Below are 27,050 nucleotides of genomic sequence, written 5' to 3' on the forward strand. Positions count from 1 at the left end.
TTGGTTGCAGGAAGAAATGGGTGATTTTATATCGAAACATTTTCCGAAATAGTAATTGCGTCTTATTATCATAAATTACGAATTTCTGCAAAATGAAAACTTTACAAAATGGCAAGGGCCTTGCTTACTTCAAAGATTATAACCAGATTATAAAAAATCGACAAATTTTATCCAATTCAATCTTCAATTATACATAAAATGACACTGCAGCTTTTTCGTTAGTTATATCAATTTCTGTAATGTGCTTATTTATTTGTCAATGAAAGAGTTGTTAACGTTAGTTTAATTGCCTTCAACACTGGTCTGCAAGTGTAGAACTGAGAACAAATTAAAAAATATTTTCGTTATTGATGTTACTCTCTATCTGCGCACATTCTGAACAACATTGTGTACAAACCAGTCATAAAGTCATGGTAGCAGACAATACACCCACGTTATTGTAACAATATAGACAAACTGTCAATGAATAAGAAACTTTTTACTACCTAATGGTATTTTGCAAAAATAAATACATCAGCTTTCAGTATTCTTTTTCAGCGATAAGAAAACTGCAGATTGCAAAACGTAATACATAACTATAAAATCAAAAGTTTGTTTTGATGCAGGAGCAAAGACAACACGAAAAGTTATATTCCTTATCTTAGTATTTATCTTCATCATTAGGCAAAATAAAATCCATCAAATAAAATAAAATAAAATTGCTTTTTGTGCAATTGCTGACGATTAAACAACAGAAATCAGCCGACCAGAAACAAGGTAATAATTATTGTTCATTGCATATTTAACATTTTTTGGACCTAGATGGCAACAAAATCTCGGATAACGATTGTTCCATTTATCTTTCTAGCTGCTATCCTGTTGTCAATTGTGCTCCATTCCAAACCAATGACCTTTCCCTCCCTATTTGAGGTCGGTAGATCAAAGTAGATGTTATCGTTGTTTACCGAAAAACGAGGAAGAGATTTCCGGAAATATTTCATCTCCTGTTTGTACAACACATAACGAGGTAGATTTATTTTTCGCTGGATTCTTTAACAGCTGTACTTTTGAGTTTACGTAAGATACGCCCTCTTGAAGGAATTTGTTTAAGTTTTTTTGAAAACAGCTACAGGATAAAGAAAAATATTTTAGAAATATGTTTTAAGAATTAAATGAATACTTTTTATTTGTTTATTTCATATGACGTTCAGAGTTTTTAAAATACAAACATAAAACACAAAAGAGTGGAGAGAAAGATAATTGGAAGATAAATTTAATTTTAACGTCTTCTTTTGACGAATTTACAGCTCGAATGGGAATTTACCAGGTGCTTAATGGTGTAAATTTTTCGGGTCGAAAATATTTCCAAAGATATCTGAACATACACATATGTATTATGAAGTCTGCAGAGAAGCGTTTTATTTAATCTTGAAAATATCTTGAAAAAATATTAATATATAAATATATATGAATAATAATATATGAAAATTATTTCAAATAGAGGATTATAAAGACATGGTAATGAAAAATCTAGGATATAAAAACAGCCGTTAAAGAAATATCTAAAAGATATGGTATTTCCTAAACATATTTATTGTAGTTCCACATCAGATAATGGAAGTCTGAAATTAGCGAAGTTTGGCTTCTTCACTTGTATGTTTTTGACTGTTTTTGGTTATCAATCACTAGCGTGGATAGATGAGTTGGGTGAAAAAGTGGCGTATGATAAAAGATTGAGGCCAAATCACCTTGGTATGTAGATTTTTTATAGAAAAAAAAATAAAATTTAGAAATGCTGAAAAAAAAGAAAAAAATACAAGTCTGAAATTATTTATAAAGAAACAAACAAACAAACATGAAAAAGTATCGTTTAAGGCAGAATATTTCACAGAATAGTTGTTGCGATTTTGTTGAAGTTGTATTCTTAGATTTTAGATCGCAAAAACTCGAATGTACTGGAAAATGAATTAAAATGCTTAAAATATATGAACTTAGGAATGCCTAGCTGAACAAGTAGAACAAATAGAAAAACCAAGTTCCCAGGTTCTTATATAAAAAAGCCTTAATATATACTTTCTCAACGAAATATATTTTCTAAATGTGCTAAAATAAATCTAAGAAAAATTACACTTATAAAACTTATGTAGTTCTTATAGTTAAAACTTTGACGCAGTATTTACCACCGGACACTAATATTTGTCATTTCACAAAGTGTCTCCAACCAACCTCGTCCTCAGGGTCTCTTGGACTCTAAGCCGTTATTACGGAGCGACCATCAAATTGATCAAAAAAGGCACAATATGCTGGGAACAAGGTTGATCTTTGACTGAAATGAAAATACAGGCTGTAAAGCTAGATATATTTGGTACAATATGCTGGTATTATTAAAGCTGGTTATCCATTCTTTTATATAGCTAATACTAAATCCATAATACATAAAAGTCTACCTAGCTAGCTATCCAAGGAAAGCAATCATTAGGTTCGCAAAAGCATCTGGGAATTCTGTTGGCATTTTACCTCCTAACCTAAGTAATATAGCATGCTACCTAGAATAATTTGATATCAATAAACGAAAGTGCAGGCTGGTCATTAGGAAGCTACGATACCAAAATAAATCTCTAAAATTTATATAGATTAAGAAAGTGATAAAGATCCAACAAACCTTTAAAATATATATAAAAAATATAATTAAAGGAGCAAAAAAATGTAGGAGCTAACGGACAGACAGACTTTTTTAGTGACGCCATTGGTAGGAATTGGTTTCATAAAGAATTACTTTCTTTATGAAACCAATTCCTACCAACACATTCTAAAGCAGTAGTGTCCATTTTGAGTCTGCTTTTTTCCCAATGACATATTTTATATCAGTACTGTATTATGTTTAATGGCCCAGCAATTTATTTCAGGACACATTGCTCGCGTGTACTCGTTTGAATTTAAACTTACAGTTTTGAGGTTCAATTGTCTTACAGGAAATAAATCGTTTGCAGAAAACTTAGCAGAATTTAAGTTTGTGCATAGGAACTAGAGAATCGTGCAAAATGCGAAATAAGAAATTGCAAATGCACCAATATCTCTTGTCTTGCTTACATTTAAAGTGAATTTTAGCCTGAATTTACGGAAAAATTGCAATAGGGGCAAGAAAAAGGTAATATGCGAAAAAAAAATTGTGGAGATCCATCCTTGTTAAGAAAAATGAGGAATTTAAGCTTACGAATACGAGGCAAATTTGCAGACAATGATTATTCATTTTTGTTTCTCCTGCATTTATTTTTTCTGCAATTATTTCTCCATTTAATGTATTTTTTTGAAAAGATCTGCAATAACTTATGTTGGATTCTTTTTGAAAGTGACGATTTAACTATTTCTTCATATTTAGGTGGTCCAGTAAACATAACTGAACAGATCTACATTATCTCACTTGGTCCACTGGATGAGCAAACCTTCGTAAGAACGTATTCTTTTTAATGAATTTTTTTTTTTACTCACACTCAAAAATACTCTACTGGTGTGTTTACATGAATAGCCTTTTTTAAAGTTTTTTCGCGAGTAGCCCGTTTCGCGATGGCATGGGTGTTGATTATTATAATATTCAAGAAGGTTCTGAAACAGCGTGAAAAGTTATCACAAAATACCATCAATGATAAAAGCGACATATGACATATAAAACTTATTACACGAAACCAATTTAATATCTCATAAAAGAAATTCAAGAATAAATTATTTCAATACATATTAGGGGAACTAGAGATTAGGTCTTAAGTGATTTGGATCAAAAATCGCAAAATCGCAAATCTTTTTTGCGACCTTTTCTCCTGTAAACCATAGTGGTAGGTATAACTTCTCTTCATCCTTTACAGACGTACGAATTAGACTTTTATCATCGACAATGGTGGCATGATCCACGTTTGAAACGCAACAATACACACAAGGATATCACCTATGATCGACCTCCACGACATCTGTTCTGGATTCCTCATGTCGCCATCTTGAATGCTAAGAAAACGAAGAAGGACGTGGATTCGGTCAGGACTGTTATTTCAGCAACAGGAGATATTTACGTTAGCCAAAGGTGACAATAGAATGATTTTGTTTTTGACTTCTTTGTTAATTTCAGGTTGAATTTCACATCTAGTTACACTCACATATTTAAATACACCAAGATATTTCGGCAAAAGGAAATTCCAGACACTTTTTGTCTAATTGCCATTCAGTTGGGATAATTGAGTATCCCAAAATTAAAATTCTGCCTTTTAAACCGTAACAAAAATTCGTAATTAAATATTTCAAATTTTAAAGTTTGTCCCCAAAAGTAATCGCACAGACTTTTTCCATATATTGTTTAGACATTTTGAACTTGTTAAAATGCTTTTTTTAATTTTTATATCGTTATTGATTTAACTTCGTAACATGGGCATTCCCTTTATTCAATTTATCTGCACTAATATTAACGTTTTTTGCCGTGTTTAAAAAACGGTTTAAAAACAGAAAGTAACTAATTCGTTGGATTAGTTACTTTCTGTTTAAATCACTCTTGTCGACCAATTTCAAACAAACAATGGAAACAATGCACACGCACACTTCTTCTTGTAGGTAAAAAGTAAACATTAGACCACATAAGTCAAGTTAATACACTTAAAAAACGAAACGTTTGCTTAAAAATGGTGAAACTTTTTTTCTAAAAAGAAGAATAAAGTTAGTTTCAGTCGGTCAGTGATCATAGTTAATTTCAGTGCCTTTTGGATTTTTTATTTCCAAAACCTGTATGGATTTCGATAATAGCCATCTTACCCATCTCCTGATTTTTTAACTACAGCAATGCGTGGGCATATACAAAAGTCCGCAAAGTTCCGTGAAAAATATATGTAAACAATGGCAAGTCTTCTATGCACCGTATTTACAAACTCAGTTTGCGTTTTATGTTTAACAGAAGGAAAGTCACGTTGTATTTCTCTGTATCTAACTTCATGATCTTTGAGCTGAACTAGAGAAGCAGGGAATAAATTAACTTCAATCTAGAATCTATGTTGCTAATTCTATTAGTTCTATTATTGCAAATGCATAATGTTATTTCTAGTCTTTGGATTAGGAATGTTTTTACTGGCACCCAAGTTTATAATTTAAAACACAGAAATGATATTGATGTCAAGGGCAAATGAAGCAATTATAACCCTTAATTGCTAGATCGCTAAAAATTTTGAGAAGTAGACAACACACTGCTTAGTTGTGAACAAACAACCCTATTTTTTTCTTTTAGAATCCAAGCTATCTGCACATGCGTAATGGATTTACATTATTTTCCATTTGACACGCAACATTGCCCATTCATAATGGAAAATTGTAAGTTTATATTTATTCATGTGTATCAACATAACACTGGATATGATTGGACTGTTTTTTAAATTTCAGTTGCATTCTCCAATGATGATGTGAGACTAACTTGGGAAAAAAATGCTGGTGTACACGACAACAAGCTACAACTATCTGGCTACTCTCTCACGAGGATCGCACAAAGAGAATTTGTTAATAACTACACATTAAAAGGTAAGCCAATGTTGTCATAACTCTTCTTACTTCTTTCGAATTGATAGTTTGGTTAAAAAAAAAACAATGAGAATATGTATCTTGTATCTAAACATTCTGAAAGCGTCGCAAAGTAAGAAAAGATTCTTAAATCAATAAATTAATAAGACCAAACTCATATGCAGCATATCTATCTTAAGAAAGAGAAGAAATCCCTAGGAAATCGGTCACTATCATCTATGATGAAATACTTCATGTCGAAAAGGCATGCCTTCATTAGAAATTCTTTATCTCTATAATAATAGCCGTAGTCTGTCTGTTCGTGTTTCTGTTTGTCTTTTTGTTATGGAAACAAAAAATGCAATATATAAAGGACGGGCGACCCCGTAGATTTTATCGGGGGCTAACGGCTAGTCTCTTTAATAATAGCCGTCGTCTGTCTGTCTGTGTGTCCGCGAAAGCCGTGTCCAGTAACGGAAACACGAAATTTTTAAAATGCGCACCAATACCAAATGCCATATATTTCTGTCCACTTTGTTGCAACGGGTTAATTTATAGGACGGGCGACCCCGTGGATATTTCCACGGGCTAACGACTATCTATATTATCTATCTAACGACTATTTATATTAAGTGATAGTCAAAGGTGAAAACCATATTTTCTGTCGTATTTGCAAACATTTGCACTCAGTTTTTTTTTATTTATAGGCCAAAACTTGTATTACGACCGCTTGGAAGTACATTTTATTGTCAAGCGCACTTTTGTTTACTTTGTGCACCGTGCATACATACCCACAATTGTACTGATGGTATTCAACATGGGTGCATACTGGGTGCCTCCATCTGCAGTGCCAGCTCGAATGACTCTAATTGTCACTACATTATTGGCTATAGTTGTCATTTTACAAAGTGTTACAGAACAGACCGTGAAAGTACCATACACAACACCAATGCAGCTATTTCTTATTGTTAATGTCTTGTTTATTGTTATCGCTGTCATGGAAACGCTTTTGGTATTGTACTTGAAAAATAGAAAACACGTAAGATTATTTTCTGCAATTTTTTATTAGCTAAGTCAACATCATTCCAACGACGACATCACACGGCGGTGACGTCATACAAAAACATGGTATCAGACACCATACTGGACAAACTGACTTACAACAAGATCTCTGATAATAACAGGTAGTCGCTACTGTTGAAACCCATTAAAATTCCTGCTATTTAAATATTCGCTTTGATGAACATATAAGTCGCAAAAAAGGTGAAACTTCTGAAAATTAATCTTTGTGAACCTATAATTAACCCTATTCAGGCAGGAGGGGAGTGAGGAGCTTTTTTCTAACTTTTTTGTAATTTTTTCAAACATGGAGAAAGGGGATAAATCTCTTAGAATAGTCCAGAATTTACTTGCTGAAAATATGTGACCATCCAAATAACCACACAGACAACAAAAATCATACGACGCAGCAATAAAACAAGGTCAATAAACAAAACAATAACATCGTATAGACATATGTCCATGAACATAACGACGCACATCAACAACGTTGCCAACAACAATAACGCATGGCAACAATGATGCACACCATTAAAGCTGGAAAAAGCACAAAATGACAAAAACATAAGAACATAAGAATATAGTAGTAACTGCAAATATCTACTTATAGGAACAGGAGAAAGCAAAATTGAAAACTGAAAGGGAAGAGTGTAACACAGAAGGGTGCGAGGATGAAAAAAACGAAACAAAAAGCATACCTATGGACGGCTACAGTATGCTGTTCGATTCTACAGTGTTAGTCAAATGGTTAGAACGAAAACGAGAGGCTAAGTTAGAGTATCATGTCGTTGACAGGTTTTGCCAATACGCAGTACCTGGAATGTACATTTTGTTTTGCTGCATATACTTCATTAACTACATTTCATTTGGAAATGGTCAGGATGAGTACTGGAATTAGTGATTATTATTTTAAGTAAAACAAGAAATGATCTTGGTTGTGAACGACTCCACGAACAAACAGAGTTACAACACTGGATACAATAATATTATTGGAAAGCAACGTGCCATTTAAGGCGTGCTGACGCCAGCAAAAAAATAGTAGCTTTTAAGATTTTGGAACTAACTGAATAACCGAATAGCCTAAATTTTAAAGTCGCCCTGAGCAACGAAAAGTTCAGCGCAGGTGTCACTTGCGTCGTTAGAAAAGACAATCTTAATGCTTGTGGTTACCTAGTAGTTACGAACTTCGAAATCTATGAAACGCCGGAACTGCCAAAAGTGTTTTCAATTATAGCACACTTTACAGTTCAAGTGTGCTTTTGTCTTTTTCTAGCCGAATTTTTTTACGTGGTAGTGATATCATTACATAGTAGTCACATGCTGTTACGTGGCGGTGACATGTCGTTGAGTTGCGATAATATATCGTTACGTGGTGGCAGTTTTGGCGTTCCATAGAAATCTTAGTCTCCTTACTACTTGCTTATTTCTACGGTTGTAGATTGTTTCCCTTGTATTTCAATGCAAATCTAAATTATAAACTACGTTAATTATGAGAACTATTTTTTGATTCTGTTTATGTCTCATTACTTCTACTTTTAATAATCTCTATAATAATAGCCGTATTGTGTCTGTTCAAAAGGGTTACCGATTTTCCTTTGATCTTTCCGCAATTTTTTAGAAACCAGGGGGTTGTTTAATTGGAAATCTTATGATTGATCAAAATAAATTACAGAAAATAATTTATTTCCTTACATAATTTTAATTAATTTAATTGATAAACCTCTAATTCAAAAAACAAATTAAGTGATTAAAATAAATTCATTATTTTAATGCGCCATTTTTAATAATAACTTACCCCCGTGACCTTAATCGCCGATACCGCTCAGGACCCACAGAAAACAAATAGGATGGTTTTACTGACAGTTTAACTGACATTGTTTTGACCGCTTGCACGTGTATACCAATCAAAACGCCTCATTCTTTGAAAAACCAATCCAAGACTTTCGCGGCCTAGACATGCCAACAAAGAAACATGATGGCCATTTTAGTTTTTAAAAAGTAATGGTGGTCAGTGTTGTTTCTAAGTCTGTTTCACCTTTTTGTCTTCTATAAGCTTTTTATATTTGTAATATTTGTTTTTTTTATGTTCTAAAATGTGAAGATAAATATATTGTCACGTTTTTTAGCTACGTACAGATCTTAAACGCACCAGTTTTAGGGTTTTTGGCTAGGTACGAATATTTTGAAGACTAGCTAGCTAATAGCCTTACTTTTTACTAATTTTGTTTGGTATAGGAGGTTTTTCTCCAACCCAACATCTATTTTTATGTCGAGGATGTAGCCACTTAGCTAGCTCATATATTTACCTAAAAAGTGAGAGTATAAAAATTCAGTTTGGCTATCAATATCGCAATATTCTCAGCAATAAATCTTATGCTAAATGCAGTTTAGCTAGGTAGCTACATCTTTAATTATTTTCCTTGAAAAATTTTTTGCAAATAAAATGGCTGAGTAATTGCTTTAGCTGGAGGGGTAACGACAGGCTGTTTCATGTGTTGTCATTTAAACCGAAGTTGTGATAAAGTTTTTTTGGCGAAGGGTACTGTTTAAGTCTGTTTAACTGTACTAAGCGGTTAGCTCAGTGTTAACAATAGCCTTTTTTTTGAAAAAGGCTGTTACGCCTATACGGGTCAGGGGCGGATCTAGGATTTTTTTCTGGTTAGGCAAAATTTCATAGATTTTTTGGCAAAGTAATGTCAAGGGTTGTGGTGTTGTACGAGGTAAATCGGCCGTTTTGTGTTTTTGCTGTAAAAGGAACTAAAATTTTCCCAAAAGTAAGGTTTTTAGTTATTAAGAATCCTTCTAGATTAGAAACGAAAGTTTCTTTATAGCCAAACAAATAACAGTAACCCCCGTAGTTTTACCACTTTATCCTTGTTAAAACATGCGGATGGAAAATGCGTCTGGTTAGCAAATTCGATTTGAAACAGGGTTAGCGTTTCCATAATTTCTTTGAATCACATATTGGTATTAAGTATCTTAGCATCTTTTTTCGTTTTGCGCACATAATACGAGTACAAGTAATAAGTTGGGGATTTGCTTCATTTCAAAACATGCAATAAGTCTAATAACTAACAATACAACAAAAAATTACATTACAAGACAATTTTAGGAATAGATAGTCAACAGTAGTGCAACGTAGAAATATTGTTTGGAAAATTATAGTCTGTGGTAACAACCTGCAAATGCACAAAGAAAACCAGCATATAAAAGAATGAAAGATTTCCAGTTAGACTTACAGTGTAAGATCGCAACATATAATAAACGTGTACAAAAAGTATATAGTAATCACCTCTTCATGAAGTTAATACAGTTTAGCATTAGGGTTACTGGTGTAGTTTTGCACCAATTTCTATTAAGCATTAATTTTAATGCTATGAAATTCCCACAAGAGAAAGGCAGTTTATTAAGCCAGAAAAGAGTTAGAAATTAGAAAAATAACATCAAAACATTTAAGATGTCTCATATTATTTACCCTTACATGTCCCTGTCAACTATGTTTAAAAAATATTTTAATACTGTAAAATCTTTAAGAAAGTTTTAGTAACTATAAGCCAATTATGAAGATTCTCATATAAAAAGCAACATATATACAAATCCTACTCATATCCATAAGTTGACATGACATTTTGTTAGTTTACAGTCTGTAACAGAACGTTTTTTAACATGCAATTCTTGTTTCGATCTGTATATGTTTTACGTGAAAATCATTTTTATGATTTACTTGAATATTCACAAGTTATTTTGATTGATTTTTTTCACCAACTTTGTGGATTATACCAGATATATATCCATTGTTTACAGTTTTCCAATATTATAAGGATTCAGAACAAATCTTCTGTGTTATTTACTTGAATATTCATCATAGGTACCAGGGTGACATCAAAATACAAATTATTTTGATTGATTTTTTTCACCTTCTTAGTTCCTCTTATGAAACACAACTTTGTGGATTATACCAGATATATATCCATTGTTTACAGTTTTCCAATATTATAAGGATTAACAAATCTGTGTTCTTTTAATTGATGGTGATTTTCATTGTCAGAAGAATATTCATCTTAGGTACCAGGGTGACATCAAAATATCTTATCCTAAAACAAAATTATATCAATGTATTGCTCAGCAAGATGAGAATAAGAAATATTATAAAACAAACTTGGACTATTCTTAGATTAGGTATTGCTTCATTCTTTTGTTTTTAGCAATATTATTACAATTAAAAGTAACATGGGAAAGTCAAAGAGATCTTCTCGTGTTCTTAAAAGTTTTAAAATGAGCAGTGGGATGTTGCATATAAAATGCACTGTTTAAAAGTTCCCACAAAGTCAAAGTTCTTAGGGACAATCACAATAAAAAAGTATATGCTAAGCGTATAAATTTGGCGGTGGGACGAGGTAGAATCCTTTGACGTTTAATTATATCTCATACTGTATACATCGATTTCTTAGAGAACAGAAAGAATTAATAACTTTTAGTGTCTACCTGCTTAGCAGGGACACATGGATGAGTGCTTATGGTTTCAAGGACTGACAACATTCAAAGATTACCTTTTCTGATTTGATGTTTAGGGGAGGGAAAGGGGATCTGCAGATCTATTAACATTTAGCTTGGACTTTTGCGTTCATGAAAGAGCTGTCCCTTAGTTATCTTACAAGAATGTATTCTCTCCCAAACTGAAACAAAGATACACAGTTGCATAAACGGCTACACGAAGCCTACACGAAGCCAGTGACCCTTAAGACGTTAAAGAAAAAAAACTAACAAAATTCCAACTAATACACATACAGGTAGCTAGTAATACTCTATACCGAATTTAACATACACATCAAAACATCTTTCGACCGCCAAGACAGTGTTTACATAAATTGCCTCCGTTAGCTATCTCGTTTGGCATTGGGCTTTTATGTTTTTAAACAATGCATTTGATCAAGGCCAAGTTAAAACCTTTTGTTTTGATAAGAAAAAGATTTAAATTACACGTTTTGTAAGAACATCTGGTGGTTTACCACTTTTAAGAATAGTTCTTGACACAAAAGTGCCTTAAATTCAGGAGCAGCTAAAACTAAAATATTTCAAGTATTACTGAATTTATTGTCTCTTGCAGAGGAAGATAAAGGTTTGGTTTGAGACAACAACACGGCACACGTGGCCAAAATACTTCTCTCCAGCATTTCCAATCCTTTCAATATCTGAAAAGGTTTCCAAATTCAAAACTTCTTTATTTAACTTAGGTGGCATACAATTGCTTTAATATTCTAGACATTTGAAGTGCTCCCTGCAATTGGACCTGATCCAGGTAAACCATGTTGAAAAAGAAACATCCACTCCATGTAACCGTACCCGTGGTCGTTTTAGGCGTTTAAACTTTAAAACCCACGGACGTTTTAGGCGTTTTTTCTTCACATTCCAGAATTTCATTCATTGGAACTTGAAAACCCGCGGACGTTTTAGGCGTTTTTTCTTCCATCTGTGATTTTCATTCATTCGGAACTTTAAAACCCGCGGACGTTTTAGGCGAATAGACATTTTGCCTAAGATCGCCCCGGGTTTGCTTATTTGAGTAAAATAAAACACGCACGCCGCGCATCGTCATAGTCGAAATCGGCGGATGCCAAAAATAAATTGATAAAAATAATTTAGTTTTTTTTTAGATTATTCTATCTATAGAGAATTTTTTTTCTAGTTCACAAAACTAGGCTTAGGCAATTGCCTAGGCTGCCTAACCCTAGATCCGCCCCTGCGGGTCACCCCACTGTGACAATTAATCCTTAAACATCCTTGGGAATCACGCCTGTACGAACGTGCAACAATATTTACCTGGACTAACCGTTTAGCACTGTGCTAGCGAAGGACTGTTTGTTGTGTTTTCATTTAAATAGAGTCTGCAAGAAAGTTTTTTTCAAAATGGTATTATCCCTATTCACCTGTGTGACACTTTTAACTGTACTAAGCACTCAGTCCAGTGTCACGATTAATTTTTTAACTTTTAACAAAAAATTATTCCGCAAAGTAAAATATTGACGGATTGTTTTTGCTGTGACGGATCACAACGGTTGTAAACTGTATTTTTATTTCAGCCTTTGCTGCGGGAAAGTTATTTTTGAAAAATTTGTTACAGTCGCAACACTATAATGGTGTGTGCGCTTCATTTCATTACGACATACTGCATACCTGTACTAAAGCGCTCCACCTGACGGTGTGGCACAGTTTGCAGTTCTTTTTAGGCGCTCTTTAGGGCGTTCAACAACAGTTACTTGTGGCTTATCCCGGCGTTTCGACGCCGGGTTTCTCGGCTTCTCTTTAATAATAGACGTATTCCGTCTGTCTATCTCTGCGCGGACCCTCGCTGAGTTGAAAAATCATGCTACGGAAACACGAATATCAAATGCGATATATTCTTATTCACTTTGTTGCGCCGGTAAATTTAAAGGACGGGCGAACCCGTGGATTTTTCCACGGGCTAACGACTAGTCTATATTATAATACCCGTATACGTCTGTCTGTCTGTCTGTGACGCCAAATGGTAGATTAGCTGTGCAATAGCGAAAAGCACGCAATGCGGTATAAAAAGGACGGGCGAACCCGTGGATTTTCCACGGGCTAACGACTAGTCTCTTTATTAATAGCCGTCGTCTGTCTGTCTGTGTGTCCGCGAAAGCCGTGTCCCGTAACGCAAACACCAAATTTTTAAAATGCACACCAATCCCAAATGCGATATATTTCTGTCCACTTTGTTGGAACGGGTTAATTTAAAGGACGGACGAACCCGTGGATTTTTCCTCAGGTTAACGAATAGTCAATTCTAATTAACGTTACCATCTCATGTTCTAGAAAAACATGCAGTTTGCAATGGTAGGCATATCTCTTTAATAATAGCCGTCCTCTGTATGTGTGTCTGGGAAAGCCGTGTCCCGTAAGTCTCTATTATAATAGCCGTATTCTGTCTGTCTATCTCATGAAAAAAATGACAAAATTGTTCAAACATTGTCATAGATTCATAGGCGTTTAATGCAAACATTGCTTGTTGCGCATTTCCAAAATTGATGTTAAAACAAGACAATGTTATATTGCAGTTTGAAATCCTGTTTCCTGGTCGTGTAATCTTTATTCACCGTTAAATATTTTGAAGTTTATGAAAATGAAAGAATTATTCGGATAACTAAACAACACAGTTTGTGCATTAAATAATTTTATTTTATTCAAATCATGGACAGTCGTTTATTTCTTAAAAACTAATCGTATATACTAACAAGTTAAGAAAAAAATACATATTTAAATTAACCAATACAAGAATAAACACCGCTATATAAATCAGACACGAAGTTAAAGTTAGATTTTAAGTAAAAAGAACTTTCTAGATTTTAAATTTCATTTGTTCAAAATCGGATCATTGTGTAGCTAATTTTACATAGTCCATTACCAACAAGCCAGTCTTATCCTGTGTTATTATTTAGCTGATTGATTTGCATGAATGATAAACAGAACACGAATTTTATCTAACTTAAATAGATATTTTTACAATATTCATACATCATATTTGCAAACATTTCTTGTACATATTCTTGTTTGACAGTTCACTATTCTTCTTTCGAGCTAAACATCCCCATAGCAATAGTTAAGTCAAATTTCTTCATGTTTTTTTACTTTATAGAAGGTTTTAATACATTTTCATGAATGGTTCCGCAATCACACATCATTTCAGCCAGCAAGTAGTTTGCGATATGTACAGTGTGGAGTGCAAGTTACGAAAGAATAAAAGATATTGCCATGGCAACAGTTAGCACTATGGCAGACAAAATACCTGAAAAAAGTACAAATATGCGGATAAATATAAATGTTGGAGACGGAAATCATGAAAGGTTAACAGGAGAATAGGGTTTTCAGGAAAATTTATCTTAAAATATTCAGAAAATATATTGGTTACTAGAAATGAATATATAAAAAACGATATAAAATGTCTTTCCACACTTCACGTGAATATCTTCTTTCCTCCCAAACATCTTATTGGAAGACAAGATTCATTCGAATTTCTTACCGACTTAAAAGTTCTTTACAAGGACAAATATAGTGATGACATAAAGAATCATATGCTTACTCGTGCTTCCGCTACATGCCACGCATTTTGAACATGGTAGCATTGCTGTTGTGTTCCAGCCATGCTGTTCATCGCGCGGACAGTCTAGAGGCCTGTTTGCATTCCTTTGACAAGTTCGTGTGGCATTGTACTGCTCATGTAAACTCTGTCCGCAGCAAATGTCTCCACAATTAGATGTCCAATCAGACCAGCCTTCATAAAATCAATATATATTACTAGTCATTATCCTGTGGAAAAATCCACGGGTTTTCCCGTCCCTTTTATACCGCATTGGGTGCATCTCGCTACTCACACAGCTAAGCTACCATTTTGTGTGACAGACAGACAGACAGACGTATACGGGTATTTTAATACAGACAAATACATTGGCTGTTCCGACGTTAGTGTTAATAAAGGTCAAACAAGAGATTAGGAAGACAGTTCAGCAACTTACCCAACGGCGAAGTGTTTGTAGTCATGGGACTTGTCGGTGGATTGTTTTCTCCTGATGTCGTCAGGGGTGATGTTGTTATTGGCTGCTGCGTACCCTTCTCTGTTGTTACTGGCGCTGTTGGTTCCGTAGCTTTCTCCGTTGTCGGTGTTTTTGTCGCGGTAGCAGTCACTGATCCTGAAGGGTCTGGCTTTGGACCATATGCGACTGAATGGGTGCTTGCTTGCTGGTGTGGAACATTTGACTTTACTGGATTAATACCTCCGCCGCCTTGTGAATGGGTATTCTTTTTTGCAGCAGTTGCTGTTAACATAGCTGTTGGTGCAATGACTTTTGTTTTCTTTTTTACCATCCATGAAGCATGCAATGGATAGTAACTTGTGGCTGTGATGGAAATCACAAAATTGTCCGTAACCGACACCTTATTACCTCCATTTCCACCCTTACTTCCACCTTCACCACCACCAGCCCCACCCCCGCCTCCCTGGCCCCCTTTTCCGCCCTCTCCGCCTTCTCCGCCACTAACGGTGGCTGATGCAGTCATGGATGGACACAAAGTGCAATTTCCAACAGAAGCAGTAGAGTTGCTGATGGAACAAGTGGCTTGACAAGATTTGTATATTGGCTGAATACTCCAAATTTCACCCTTACTATCACCTTTCTTGCTACCACTACTGTTAATTGTAGAGAATGGTTGAAAAGATGAAGAGGACGGCGATATTTCCTCTTTTTCTGCAACTGACGGTTGCCAGATGTAGGTGACGATGAGGAAGAATAATGCACTTGATACGGTAAGCATTTTGGTGATTGACCTAAGTTAAAAAAAGGGGAAAAATAATTAAACAGCCTACTTTCTTTTTTTTTTTTTTATTCAGACTACCAAACCTTGAAAGTAATTCTTTTTCGTTTATTCTTCACCCAGTATGGACTTTACTTTTTGAAGCACAAGTTGGCTTTTTGAAGCACAAGTAGGTTTTTTGACTGTGTTTCGTCTCTTCTCAACATTTTAACCTAATGCTTGATGATTTGTTTTTATTAGGCTGCAAAGCAGTGCTGTAGGGTTCCAAAAAAGTGGGATGTATAAAAAAGACACAAATTTGGGAGTCAGTTTGAATACATGGGAGGAAATGAAAAATGGAAAACAAAATTACTTTGAGGAAATGTATTCATTGTTGCTTTATTACATGAGATGTCACTGTAGGGCAAAAACGTTGTAGATTTCATTCTTTAGACTTCTGATGTGCTATTTAAATTTGATTATAAGAATTAGCGGATTGGCAGGTGTTTTAACTCAGTTAAGCAAATTATTAAAAATTGGAATAGAATATTTGTGGGTATTGGGAAGGTTAAAAAACTTAACAATTGGAGTTGGAGGGTTTGTCTAGTGGGCATGGCTATATTTAATATTGGGCGAAGTAACCCCCAATTTGCGTGACTATAAATAAAACAAAAATTAAAGCGCCATTATAAATTATTCAGTCGGATCAAATAAAAAGACCTGCTGCATCAAACATTGTATTTGTTCACGATGTTCTAAATCTTTGATAACCAAGGTTGTATGTGAAAAGAATAAATGCGAAGATTTGTGTGTGCAGTAGGTTTAAAACTTGTGGTATCTTGTATAGTTGTAGGTTCAGTGAAAATAACTAATCAATGTTTTTAAGTAAAATAAATCTGTTGAAGAATGTCTTCATTTTTAGGGTCTCCGATAGCAGGGGGCTTGAATAACAGGGGCTGTGCAATTCTCGAAATAATAGTAATACGGTTGGTTAAAATCAATTTGCTGATCAATAATAAGTAAACGATTTTTAAAAAACTGAGATTGTTTTTAAGGGCAAAAACTTTAAATATTATTAGTAGGGGGCGGTGTAGAATAAAAAAATTCTTGCTTAACGAAATTTCCTAAAAAATTATTAGTACGGGGGAGGGCACTATTGGCGACTTTAGAGTATCCACTTCGTTAAAGGATTGGAAGCGAAGTTGATGGCACTAATTGTTGACTATATTTTGCCCACAAAACCAAATCGTTTCGAACAAGAAATGTAATGAATTGGTGAATAATTGAAAGAAATACATTTCAATTTTTGATCAGCTCTAAATAAGGAATAAATTAATAAAACACGTTACCGTGGTGATTTGTTTTTGAATTTTTCCTTTTTTTCTCTGCCTATTTTTTTTAATACATTTTACTTGCCATTTTCGGACAATTTTGTCACTATTTTTTGCTTACGTATTATCATTTCACACAAAAAACATTTCTAGTCACATTTTTCACGGCAGAAAATTTGAGTGGTTTTTCAATTTTGCGATCATAACATTTTCGCGTTAAGCTGTACTATATTTTTGAGCATAAATTAATTTCACGTGTAATAAAAAAATTTGAAAAAAAATATATATTAAAAAAATTCAACTGATTTTAAAGCAGGTTTATATTAAAGAAGTTTAAAATCGATATGGAATTTTTCAACTTTTGCGAATCGACAAATTCGAGTTGTTTTTTTAATTATTATTTGCACAATCAATACAAAAGTAGAAAACATTCCTCGAACACCTTTTTTATCTTTTCATTGTTTTTCTTTTTTGTTTGGTTGTTTTTTTGTTGTTGTTGTTTTCTCTAATTTTAAATTGCTTTCTTTCAACCTTCTGAAAAATGTTCCATACAACGCAAAAGAACACCCACTGAGAATCACCAATAGTCTATAGGCTATGGAATCACAAAAACACAAAAATAAAAGAAATAACATCTATACGAAATAAATTAACAATAAAAAAATCATATTTTAAAGTTTCAGGCACAAAAGTCAGCCAAAGCGGAAAAGTTAGGGGATGTTTCATGTTTCTCAAAAGAAATACAAATAAAAAAAATCTAAAAGTACCGATTATACCTTGTTTCACGAAGCTGAACTTCAATCTCTCTTATCTTCCAGAAAATACAACCTCCACGAAAAATATAAAGTCAATATTTGAAACGATTTTCCTTAAAAAATAGATATATTACTCGAAAATTTTTAATAATTCATTAAATATATTTGGGTGATTGTTATATATATTTATAGTTTGGCTTGGCTATTTACTTACATCACCATGGCAACAAAAAACAAATATGGTAGCAACTACGCGGCATCATTCTCACGCGAAAAATTAGTGAGAATTTTGAAATTAGATCATTCAGTAATTTAAGAGTATATTCCAACACCAATTGAATACTTGCAAACTTTGATTCATCTTCAAAATTTATTTGAAGAAACTTCGGCGTATAGTAAAATGATTTTTATTTTAAATAAAAACACTTTTACCACACAATTTTTCACGCAAATATTTGACACGATTTGATAAAGATTAAATATAAGAAGTATATAAAATTCGATTAGTAGAATTGTAATTGGATGAAAAGGTGTCATAGCACGAAAACATTATATTCTTAAAAAAATAGACCGACGGTGGTGTTGAAATTGATTGATTAAGGTTAATTTGTGTCAGTTATTAGCAGCCCAATCCCTGTTAATCTGCAATCTTGCATCTTGTGAATATATAAAAACACTAGGCGGGAGACCGATCATTGTAACCGAGTGAGGCGCCAGGCTACATTTGTCTTTCGGCTGTCATACATTTTTCGTACATGTTTAGTATCACAAAATGCCGTGGACAGCCATATTGCAGGCAGCATAAGGCAATCCGCCCGTCATGCATAATTCCCGTGTCAATATTTCGTGCATCTTTAATGTTTTTGGTGTATTCCGTAGCACCACGTTGATTTGAAGAACAAACAGGAAACAATGACTAACCGAGGTAGTTGTTAAGCTGTGGAATATTCCAAGAGAAATCTTCCGCATCAACATTTCGTGTATAACTTGAAATTTCTGTTTATCGCTTTATCAGAAACTGTACAAAAATTACAAAATTCTAATCAACTTATGTGTTAACATCATTTCATACAAGCAACAAATTTTTGGGTCACAGTTTCGAATAGCAATTATCCTATTTACGTTGATTTTAATATGGTGTAACTTCTTGTTGTTTTTACCAAGATTATACTTGCTATGGTCGTTTATGAAATAGCCCTTTCTTGCTGGTGTTAAACCAAATAATTTAGTTTCGGTTCACATTAAAATCAATTGTGAGGAAATACTGATTATTTTTAGCATGGGTTTCAATAATCTTGACATTTTTTTCACATCTTTTATATCAAATTTAAGGGGGGGGGGGGGGGGGGGTTAGAAACTCAAGTACCGTTACTTGTCACAAAAACCCATGTAAGCCTTTATCGACACAACGTTAAATATCTTTTTTTCGCGCGCACCCCTCTCTCAAATCATCACTTTTGAAAATTTCGCGATAATTTACTTTTAAGAGATGTTAATTTTGTAAAATTTTGGGAGAAATCATTTTTGCAAACGGCTGAGTTTAAAATCTTTTTTGTGAGAATTTGAATTTACAGTTAATGGCAAAAACCTCGACATCTGCTTAAATTAGTTCAGCGATAATTTTAAGGTAGTATCATGACACAAAGGAGCAAATATGGTGAAAATCAGTCACCTAAATTGTGTACAATATTTACACTTGCATTACAAACACCAAACCCTTTCTTCCAGCTTCACAGCCACTTCAACATCATTACGAACATAAGTTTATGGCTTCATGTTATCCTTTTAAAAGTATATGATGAAATACTCTCTCATCTCTCTCTCTCTATCTTTAAAAATTAGCAATATGTCACTTGAATTGCATCCATGGTTTCCTGTAGTTAATCCAGGCTTCCGTTCGAAAACTTTGATCTCCAAAATGTTATAACAAATCGTACACCTGTAGCAGTTTTCTTTCAGTAAAGAATTTACTTCGATCGACCGTTTGTACTTTCTTTTGCTGCCCAAAAAAAGAAGTGATCGGTGCCGTACCTTTAGCAGCTTCGTCAACTTCTTCATTGTCATCCCTAATTATAATAATTACTAGTTGTTTCAGTTCTTTTAAAGAAATAGTCGTTAATCCGTGTAAAATTTAAGGGAATTTGCTATTTTGACAAAAATTATTTCGTGTGTTCTTAACACGAAATCAGCTGATGTGACAGACAGACAAAGAAAACATAAAGAAAGAGATGCACTTATATTTTTAACTTGCCAATTCACCTTTTAAACTTTTTTAAATTTAATTTTGCATATGTTCGGATTTATCATGCGTGTATATGACAGCTTTCGTTTGCATGAGGAATTAGAAGAATTTCAACGCATGCATCATATGTCAGCTGATTCTTAATGATACGAAAGATTTGATTTAAAAACGGAAAACAACGTCCCCCGAATAACTTGGAGATCACATAACTTAAATAATTTCAAATAGTTTCTTATATTACACAAGTTCTGGTGAAGACCAGAAAGAAAAACGTGTCTGAGACGCTGGCCATCTGATAGAGGTGTGGTATAAGACGACCACCCGCATAAGACCACTACTTTTCTCAAATCCTCAGAGGTCTTATATAGGTTTGAGTGGATGTTTAATATCATTGTGCAAGCTCTTTGAATGCATAACTAACCATGTAACTTCTTTTGCGTCTTTTTCCAACAAGTTTGAACAAGTTGACCAACTAAACCGCACAAATTGAGGATAACCAAAAACAGGATCAGTTATGTCTTTTAACCACTTCTTCGTTTTCGGATCTAATAATTAAAAGAAAAACCTTCGATAAATATAAATGACAAATACGATAACTTATTATCGATTCTTTTTTCACACAACGAAGTGTTGTTAATATAACGTCTTCCAGAATTGTACTCAATTATATTAACGCTGTGAAATAAGTAGAAACTCTTACGCTAATTAAATTAACATACTTCGCCAACTACTAATATCAAAGAGAGTGATGAAATAATAAAAATGACAAAAGTTTAAAACGATAACATTTTCAGTCTATTTTCTCGTGTGCGCTTTTTTAAACGAAACTAAGGTCGCCACAAAAAACGACAGTAAAACCTTAACGCCCACTTATACACAAATCGCCCACCTACCAACTGAAATTTAAAATCTTCGTTACTGAAATTAAAGGTAATTTCTGTTATGGTAATATAATGTCTTTATTCATTTTCCAGTCAGTAAAATGTTATATTTTCTTGTGTAAACAGTCGTTAGTTTTCTCTTCATTTTTTCCCTCTAGGGAAGTCCCAAACTAATAACCTTTTTTTCTGACCAAACCACAGTTTTATCAATTTTCTTTAAGTTTTACACATTGTAACCCGATAAACACCCTGCGAAACTAATCAACTAACCTGACGGGTACCCGCATCCATATTCCTCTGGAAACTCGCCTTCACTGAAAATCCACTTCTTAAGACATCGGTCTCGGGCTACCTATGTTACACCTAATCGTTTGTACCAAAATTTTAATTTGAATGGTTAATAAAACAAACCAAATAAATGAGAAAAAACAAGGTACCTTTGCACATATACTAGCCGCACTTACGACAGGAAATAATGCATCAGCTTTCGGTGTTACTTTTACGGTAATGTCTGGGAATATTTGAGAGAGTTTGGCCTGATACTTGGTTGCGTCTCCGACTGTGTCCACATACATCTACAAAACATGTTAAGTAAGCAAAATAAATAAAACTTAGTTATTGAAATTTGCAAAATTTTAATAACAGTATTCTCTCCAGTTACCAGGCTTTGATAGCGGACACTTTGGTCATACACCGGCCGTTTTCTAGTCAAAGTCTCATAAAAAAACTTCCCACAAAGCCGACACATAATTTGCGGACACTTTAATAAGCAGACAATATTTTTTTTCAGCAAAAAGCAAATATGGCTTTTTTTCTCTTCAATTAGCGCACAGTCCAAAAAAATCAGAAGTGAAAAAGAATAGACAAAAATGAATATTTTTTTCAACATTTATTGAGATCGAAGATGATGTTGTCGACGAACAGTTTAATGAACTTTTCAAGGAACTTACTGCAAATTCTGACTCTGAAATGAGTGATAAAGAATACATTAACTTTGACATCGAAACATGTACTTCCGTACGTGTTATAGGCTCAGATGAAGTAGATAGGAAAGTAAGCTTCCTAGAAAAATGTATAGATGAATATAAACGAAGAGTTTAGAAATATAGAAGAGAATTCATTTGATGACGATCATGAAGATAGTGATAATTCTGTGATTGAATAAAAAGAAGTTCCTCTTGCCAAAAGGCTAACAATGCTTGACGAGCTTAAATAGAACTAAACGATCTCAAGAGAGAGGAAAGAGAAACTCTTTCCTCCATTAAGGAGAGACTAGAGATCATGAAGATAAATAGCAGAAAACAACAATTAATTAAACCCTGAAGTTGCTTTTTAACCATTTGTTTTGTACAAAAAAATCTAATTGCTGCTTTTTAGCTAGTCAAAACATTTTATTACAGCAAATACAGACATTTAAAAAAAAAAAATACAAGAGGCTAGCAAAAATTTTTAACAGAAACTTTATCAGCAAATGGTGTAGGGTAAAACAGTGTGGGATATGGGAGGCGAAGTTTACAAAAACAAAGAGAAACAATCATCCAACAGATCAAAAACGCCTAGATTCGTCCGTAAAAAGCTAAAACAGACTGTTTGGCGTTGAAGGCAAAAGTCGCACAAAAGGCAATCATTATTACAGTCAATGTTTTTTTTGTCCAGTTTCTCTCTATTTTTACTGCCTCTCTTTTTAACAGGCTTTATAAAGAAAATTGCATCAGCTGCGCCTGTAAGCCCTTTTTTCAGTTTCAGAAGATATGGAGTATGAAAGAGTACTCTCTTGTCTAATCTTTCAAAAAAACAACTTTCTTATGTATACTATATTTGTTCTAATGGAAAGCAATAAATCGAGTCGTTAATGTAACTAAACATTTTTGCAACTGAATTTGTATATATAATACACCCCAAGTAATGATTTTGTTATACTTTATAGCTTTCAACATGCTTTCTCCCAACAATTTATGCATGCAAATAAACAAAAAAAAATCAAGTTGTCGACATATAAACAAGAAAATAATTTATTCCTATATGTTAAAAAAGCAATAAGAGAATTAAGGGAGGCTGTATTTATGGCTATGTTGTGTTTAGTTACGCAGTATCTAAAGAAGAAATCCAATACAAGCTGTATCTACTACGTTGGACATATTTGTGTAAACAAGCATTTTTAAGCCGTTTCAGAAAACCGCCAAACAGCATCACCTGGTCCGTCTTTTCGGAGACGAGGCCAAAAAAAAAAAATTGAAATGCGCTAATCGTAGTTTCTACAATGTCCGCATTATGGAGCAACGCACATAACGTAAGATTCTTTCGAAGACAAAAACGTATGTTGATTCGCGAAAAATTAATCTTGTTTAAGTTTTTTTGATTTTGATGTTTTTAATATCAAGTGGACTCTTTCTCAATGTTATAGACAAGGTAGCAATTGTTATACTAACTACGTACCTCTCTGATGTTCGCTGCACTTGCGACAGACTTTTGAACTAGTTCAATGGCAGCATTGTGTGAAAGTTCATTCAGTGTAATCTTCGTCCTTAGAAAAACGTAAACTTGTAACTCAATACATTTATGGATACGTCGCCAAATGCGTGTCTTGCTTTATAACGACTTAACATCTTTTGATTCTACACTGCTGACGTACACAAAACAATTCCAACAAACCTTCGAAGCATGTCATTCGAAATCTGGGTGGGACAAATAACTTTGACAGCCCAACCGATATAATCTTTGTTTTCTTCAATCACGGCCAATAACCGATCCCGGTTTTCCTCGTTTATAGTTTTGGAATCTAAAATATTTACGCCATGAAAATATAGGAGCGTGCAGTAGGCAAAGTCATTGTTCGATATGCTTACATTTGTTACTGTAAAAAGTGGATATCGTATTATCGTGATAACATTATGTTGATAATATCGCCTTGGCTCGGCGTTTCAGAATGGCCAGCAATGGCGGTTGACAAAGCGTGTGGTTGTCTTTTAAAGCGGTATTTTAATTTAAAAATATCTACGGAAAACAACCTTTCAGGCATGTATTGCATTCAGGCAAGAAATGTTGTTTTCTTAAATAATTCTTAACTGAACTTGTCTTTTTCTCAGAAATAAACTTTGAAGGTGATGCCACGAGTAAAAATTATTACTGTGCCATATAGATTATAAAGTTTTAAAAATAAAAACTTTTTAGCTAAAGATTTGGAAAGAACGTTGTTAAAATAACTACTTTCAGAAGAGAATTGAGGAGTTATTAGAAAACGTGGCAACATTGTTGATGTAGCTACACAAACACAAGATTACCTGCAAACCCAAGGTCGGCCAGCTTTTCCTTCATACTGATTGGACAAAAACAAACGCCATACACCATAGGACCTTAAAAGTAGAATGTACTGTGTCGTGAGGTACCACAATAGCAAATAAAAGAAGCATATTTCGAACTTTCGATAGACTAGATGGCTTAACTGGAGAAGAAAATGCAAGTGAGTTTTCGTGATTTTAGCGATTGTCGAATGACAATCACTATAATCACGAATGTTGATTCGCGAAATTTAGTCTTGTTAAAACTTTCGTGTTTTAAAGTTTTTGATGCAGAGAGAGTTCACTGTATATTAAAATATACAGGGAACTCTTTCTACCTCGAACTTAAAAAGGACTAAAAAATTGTTCGAGATAGAAAGTTTGAGATAAATTCTCATAGAAATTAAAAATTGTGTTAAGAAAACAAAACGGTATATCAAAGGTTTATTGAGGTGCATTATACACGTTTAAATGCTCAGAATTTTTTTAATATTATAGATATGGTAAATTCAAGCATTATTAAAATTTGTAATATCACTTTACTTAAGAAATTTCAGTCCCCTGTTTTACATACATTCCACATAGACGTCCCAAGCTAAAAATTATGCTCGGAATAGCAAACGTACAGCCCTTCCTAATGTGCTTTAAGGCTGCGCATGACACAATCTATAACAGACTTCATAGTAACTGTAGCTTGAATGCCACTTCTTAAATATATTATTATTTCATTAATAACACCATATATATTAAAACAACTGGCAAATTAGCGGTAAAATTTATGAGAAAATGTTTCTAATTATATTATTATTATACTTTTGAACTAAAGTTTTGTTTTGTTTTGCCCACTTTCCTTGTTTGTAACCAAATTTTAAATTTCGAATATTTTTAAAACTTTTTTGTTCCGTTTGCTGTGTGAATGTACCCTTAGACACAAAAGAGTTAGAGAGAGAAGAAAACTCGGGAGGGAACTGTATTTTTGTTCAAGATAAAAAGTGGGAATTAGCTAGAGAGTACAAAAAGGTCTAATGGGCGAAAACATTTGTTCTAGTCGATGGTTCACTGTATATAATTCTTATTCAATGAAAGAAAAGAAAAAAAAATATGTGTTCGCTTTCCTCTTATTTATTCGGTTTATGTAAGGCGAAAAATATGTTTAAAATCTGAAAAATCAGAAATAAATCTTGTGGACTTTTTCTCATTGTTGATTAGCGAAAAATAACCCGCACATATTTTTCCAAAATGGTATAGTCGCCAAAATTAGTCCAAAGGGCTTTTGGTCCTGCAAAATTTATCTCGCAGTTTTTTTCTCCTATCAAACCTTATTTTCAAATTAAAATAATTTAATTTAAATTAATCTAAAATAATTCTTCAGGTTAAAATTACGAAATTTCAAAACACTTTACGCTTGATTCTTGATTCAACGATTCTTCTAAAAGCATGGACAACCGTAAATAAATTTTGTCATTGCTACTTTTTGCCATTTTGTCATTGAATTTCATAACTTTGGAACTTTTAAGAGAGTTTCGGAGGTATCGGGACCAAATTTCAGAAAACGCTAAATAACGTATAAAACCTAAATTTTGCAAAATTTTAGAAAAAATTTTTTTTGAAATAACAGAAAAGCTGCTCATTTCCAATTGCATTATGTAAGATATGCTCAATTTTTTGTCACATGAACCAGAATAAAAAAAAGTACTAGACGAAAAAATGGATGTTACAATAAACAATTTTAAGGGGATTTAGGAAAATATATATTTTTGGTCCAAATTTTAAGTTTCTTAGGAGATTTTTAGAAAGAATCAATATTTTTTGTCCAAATTTTAGATTATTTAGGAGATTTTAAAAAGAACCAATATTTTTGGTCCAAATTTGATGTTATTTAGCATATTTTAGGTGAAGCCACCCTGACGTGTGTAGTAAAAATCTTACATTATAAAACTTGGGAAAACAGACTAATGATAAACTTACCAAGAACAGGACCTCTACCAGCTTCATCAATTCCCAAACAGCACGGCTCATTTTGTGTCACTTCTGGTATATCAGATTGCAACACAAAACTTTTTCTATTATTGTTGTGGTACTCTTCTAAATTCATTATTATTTTTTTAATTTTCTAGATATATATTGTAGAGGTATATTCTTATTATTTATATATACTTCAAAACGTTTTTGCAGTCAAAATAAAAAAAGCCCTGATACTTCGCGATTTTTTTTGATTTTTTTAAACGCAGCTTCATGCAGCAAACGAGAGAACGAAAAACACATACATCCAGACTCAGCTGAAATTTAGAAATTCTTTAAAGAAAAAAGGTGTGTTTTTACTAAGTAAACGCTTGGGTTGACCTCTTATGCAATGACAAACATACATTTATGGTAGCAATTCCGTATACATGCTAAATTTTTTAACATACTAAGCACGACAGTTTAGTTCGACATGAGTACATGAAATATAAATATACACGTGTTACAATACTACAAGATAAAAAGGTTTCTAAAAACTCAGTAGGAACAGAGAAAGAAAAGTAGGAATAGTCTCTTTTAGTGAATATACATTATTCTGACTAATTTTTGTGCAGTTAAAAAATCTATTCCACTCGCGATATGAAAAACAGTTTTGGAAAATATAAAGCTTTAGAAAATGTATATCTGCAGTGTTGTATCTTTAAGCGTATTAATCCCACGCAAAATATTTTCGT

General features: G+C 33.4%; 2 protein-coding genes across 4 annotated transcripts; one reads left to right on the plus strand and one right to left on the minus strand.

Annotated features, from left to right (window-relative positions):
• Positions 1 to 667: 667 nt before the first annotated feature.
• LOC130648988 (glycine receptor subunit beta-like) lies at positions 668 to 9,991 on the plus strand. Of its 2 annotated transcripts, XM_057455160.1 has the most exons (9): positions 668 to 756; positions 848 to 1,006; positions 1,580 to 1,731; positions 3,359 to 3,426; positions 3,840 to 4,051; positions 5,237 to 5,319; positions 5,389 to 5,523; positions 6,210 to 6,541; positions 7,172 to 9,991. In XM_057455160.1, the coding sequence occupies exons 3-9, from the start codon at positions 1,635 to 1,637 to the stop codon at positions 7,457 to 7,459; spliced, it is 1,215 nt and encodes a 404-aa protein (XP_057311143.1). In that variant the 5' UTR covers positions 668 to 756; positions 848 to 1,006; positions 1,580 to 1,634; the 3' UTR covers positions 7,460 to 9,991. The 2 variants fall into 2 exon arrangements, with proteins under 2 accessions (XP_057311143.1, XP_057311142.1); XM_057455159.1 differs by lacking the exons at positions 668 to 756; positions 848 to 1,006 and having other exon boundaries at positions 1,258 to 1,731.
• Positions 9,992 to 13,943: 3,952 nt separating this feature from the next.
• Positions 13,944 to 26,487, minus strand: LOC130648787 (ribonuclease H2 subunit A-like). Of its 2 annotated transcripts, XM_057454881.1 has the most exons (10): positions 26,323 to 26,487; positions 24,358 to 24,429; positions 23,729 to 23,855; positions 23,513 to 23,600; positions 21,514 to 21,651; positions 21,347 to 21,428; positions 20,617 to 20,740; positions 15,093 to 15,901; positions 14,660 to 14,851; positions 13,944 to 14,365 (listed from the first exon to the last, which is right to left on the minus strand). In XM_057454881.1, the coding sequence occupies exons 1-10, from the start codon at positions 26,447 to 26,449 to the stop codon at positions 14,307 to 14,309; spliced, it is 1,818 nt and encodes a 605-aa protein (XP_057310864.1). In that variant the 5' UTR covers positions 26,450 to 26,487; the 3' UTR covers positions 13,944 to 14,306. The 2 variants fall into 2 exon arrangements, with proteins under 2 accessions (XP_057310864.1, XP_057310865.1); XM_057454882.1 differs by lacking the exons at positions 13,944 to 14,365; positions 14,660 to 14,851; positions 15,093 to 15,901 and adding an exon at positions 17,819 to 20,019 and having other exon boundaries at positions 26,323 to 26,485.
• Positions 26,488 to 27,050: the final 563 nt, after the last annotated feature.

Source organism: Hydractinia symbiolongicarpus, chromosome 7 (genome assembly GCF_029227915.1).
Source record: "Hydractinia symbiolongicarpus strain clone_291-10 chromosome 7, HSymV2.1, whole genome shotgun sequence".
NCBI classification, from domain to species: domain Eukaryota; kingdom Metazoa; phylum Cnidaria; class Hydrozoa; order Anthoathecata; family Hydractiniidae; genus Hydractinia; species Hydractinia symbiolongicarpus.

Excerpts from the sequence above, each read along its gene's own strand:
- LOC130648988 (XM_057455159.1), top strand. The coding sequence starts at position 1,551 with ATGGTATTTCCTAAACATATTTATTGTAGTTCCACATCAGATAATGGA. Across the intron at positions 5,524-6,209 it reads TAATAACTACACATTAAAAG|GCCAAAACTTGTATTACGAC; the intron begins GTAAGCCAATGT and ends TTTTATTTATAG. Across the intron at positions 6,542-7,171 it reads ACTTGAAAAATAGAAAACAC|GAACAGGAGAAAGCAAAATT; the intron begins GTAAGATTATTT and ends ATCTACTTATAG.
- LOC130648787 (XM_057454881.1), bottom strand. The coding sequence starts at position 26,449 with ATGAATTTAGAAGAGTACCACAACAATAATAGAAAAAGTTTTGTGTTG. Across the intron at positions 24,430-26,322 it reads TGGTAGAGGTCCTGTTCTTG|GTCCTATGGTGTATGGCGTT; the intron begins GTAAGTTTATCA and ends TCTACTTTTAAG. Across the intron at positions 20,741-21,346 it reads TGGATGCGGGTACCCGTCAG|ATCCGAAAACGAAGAAGTGG; the intron begins GTTAGTTGATTA and ends TTTAATTATTAG.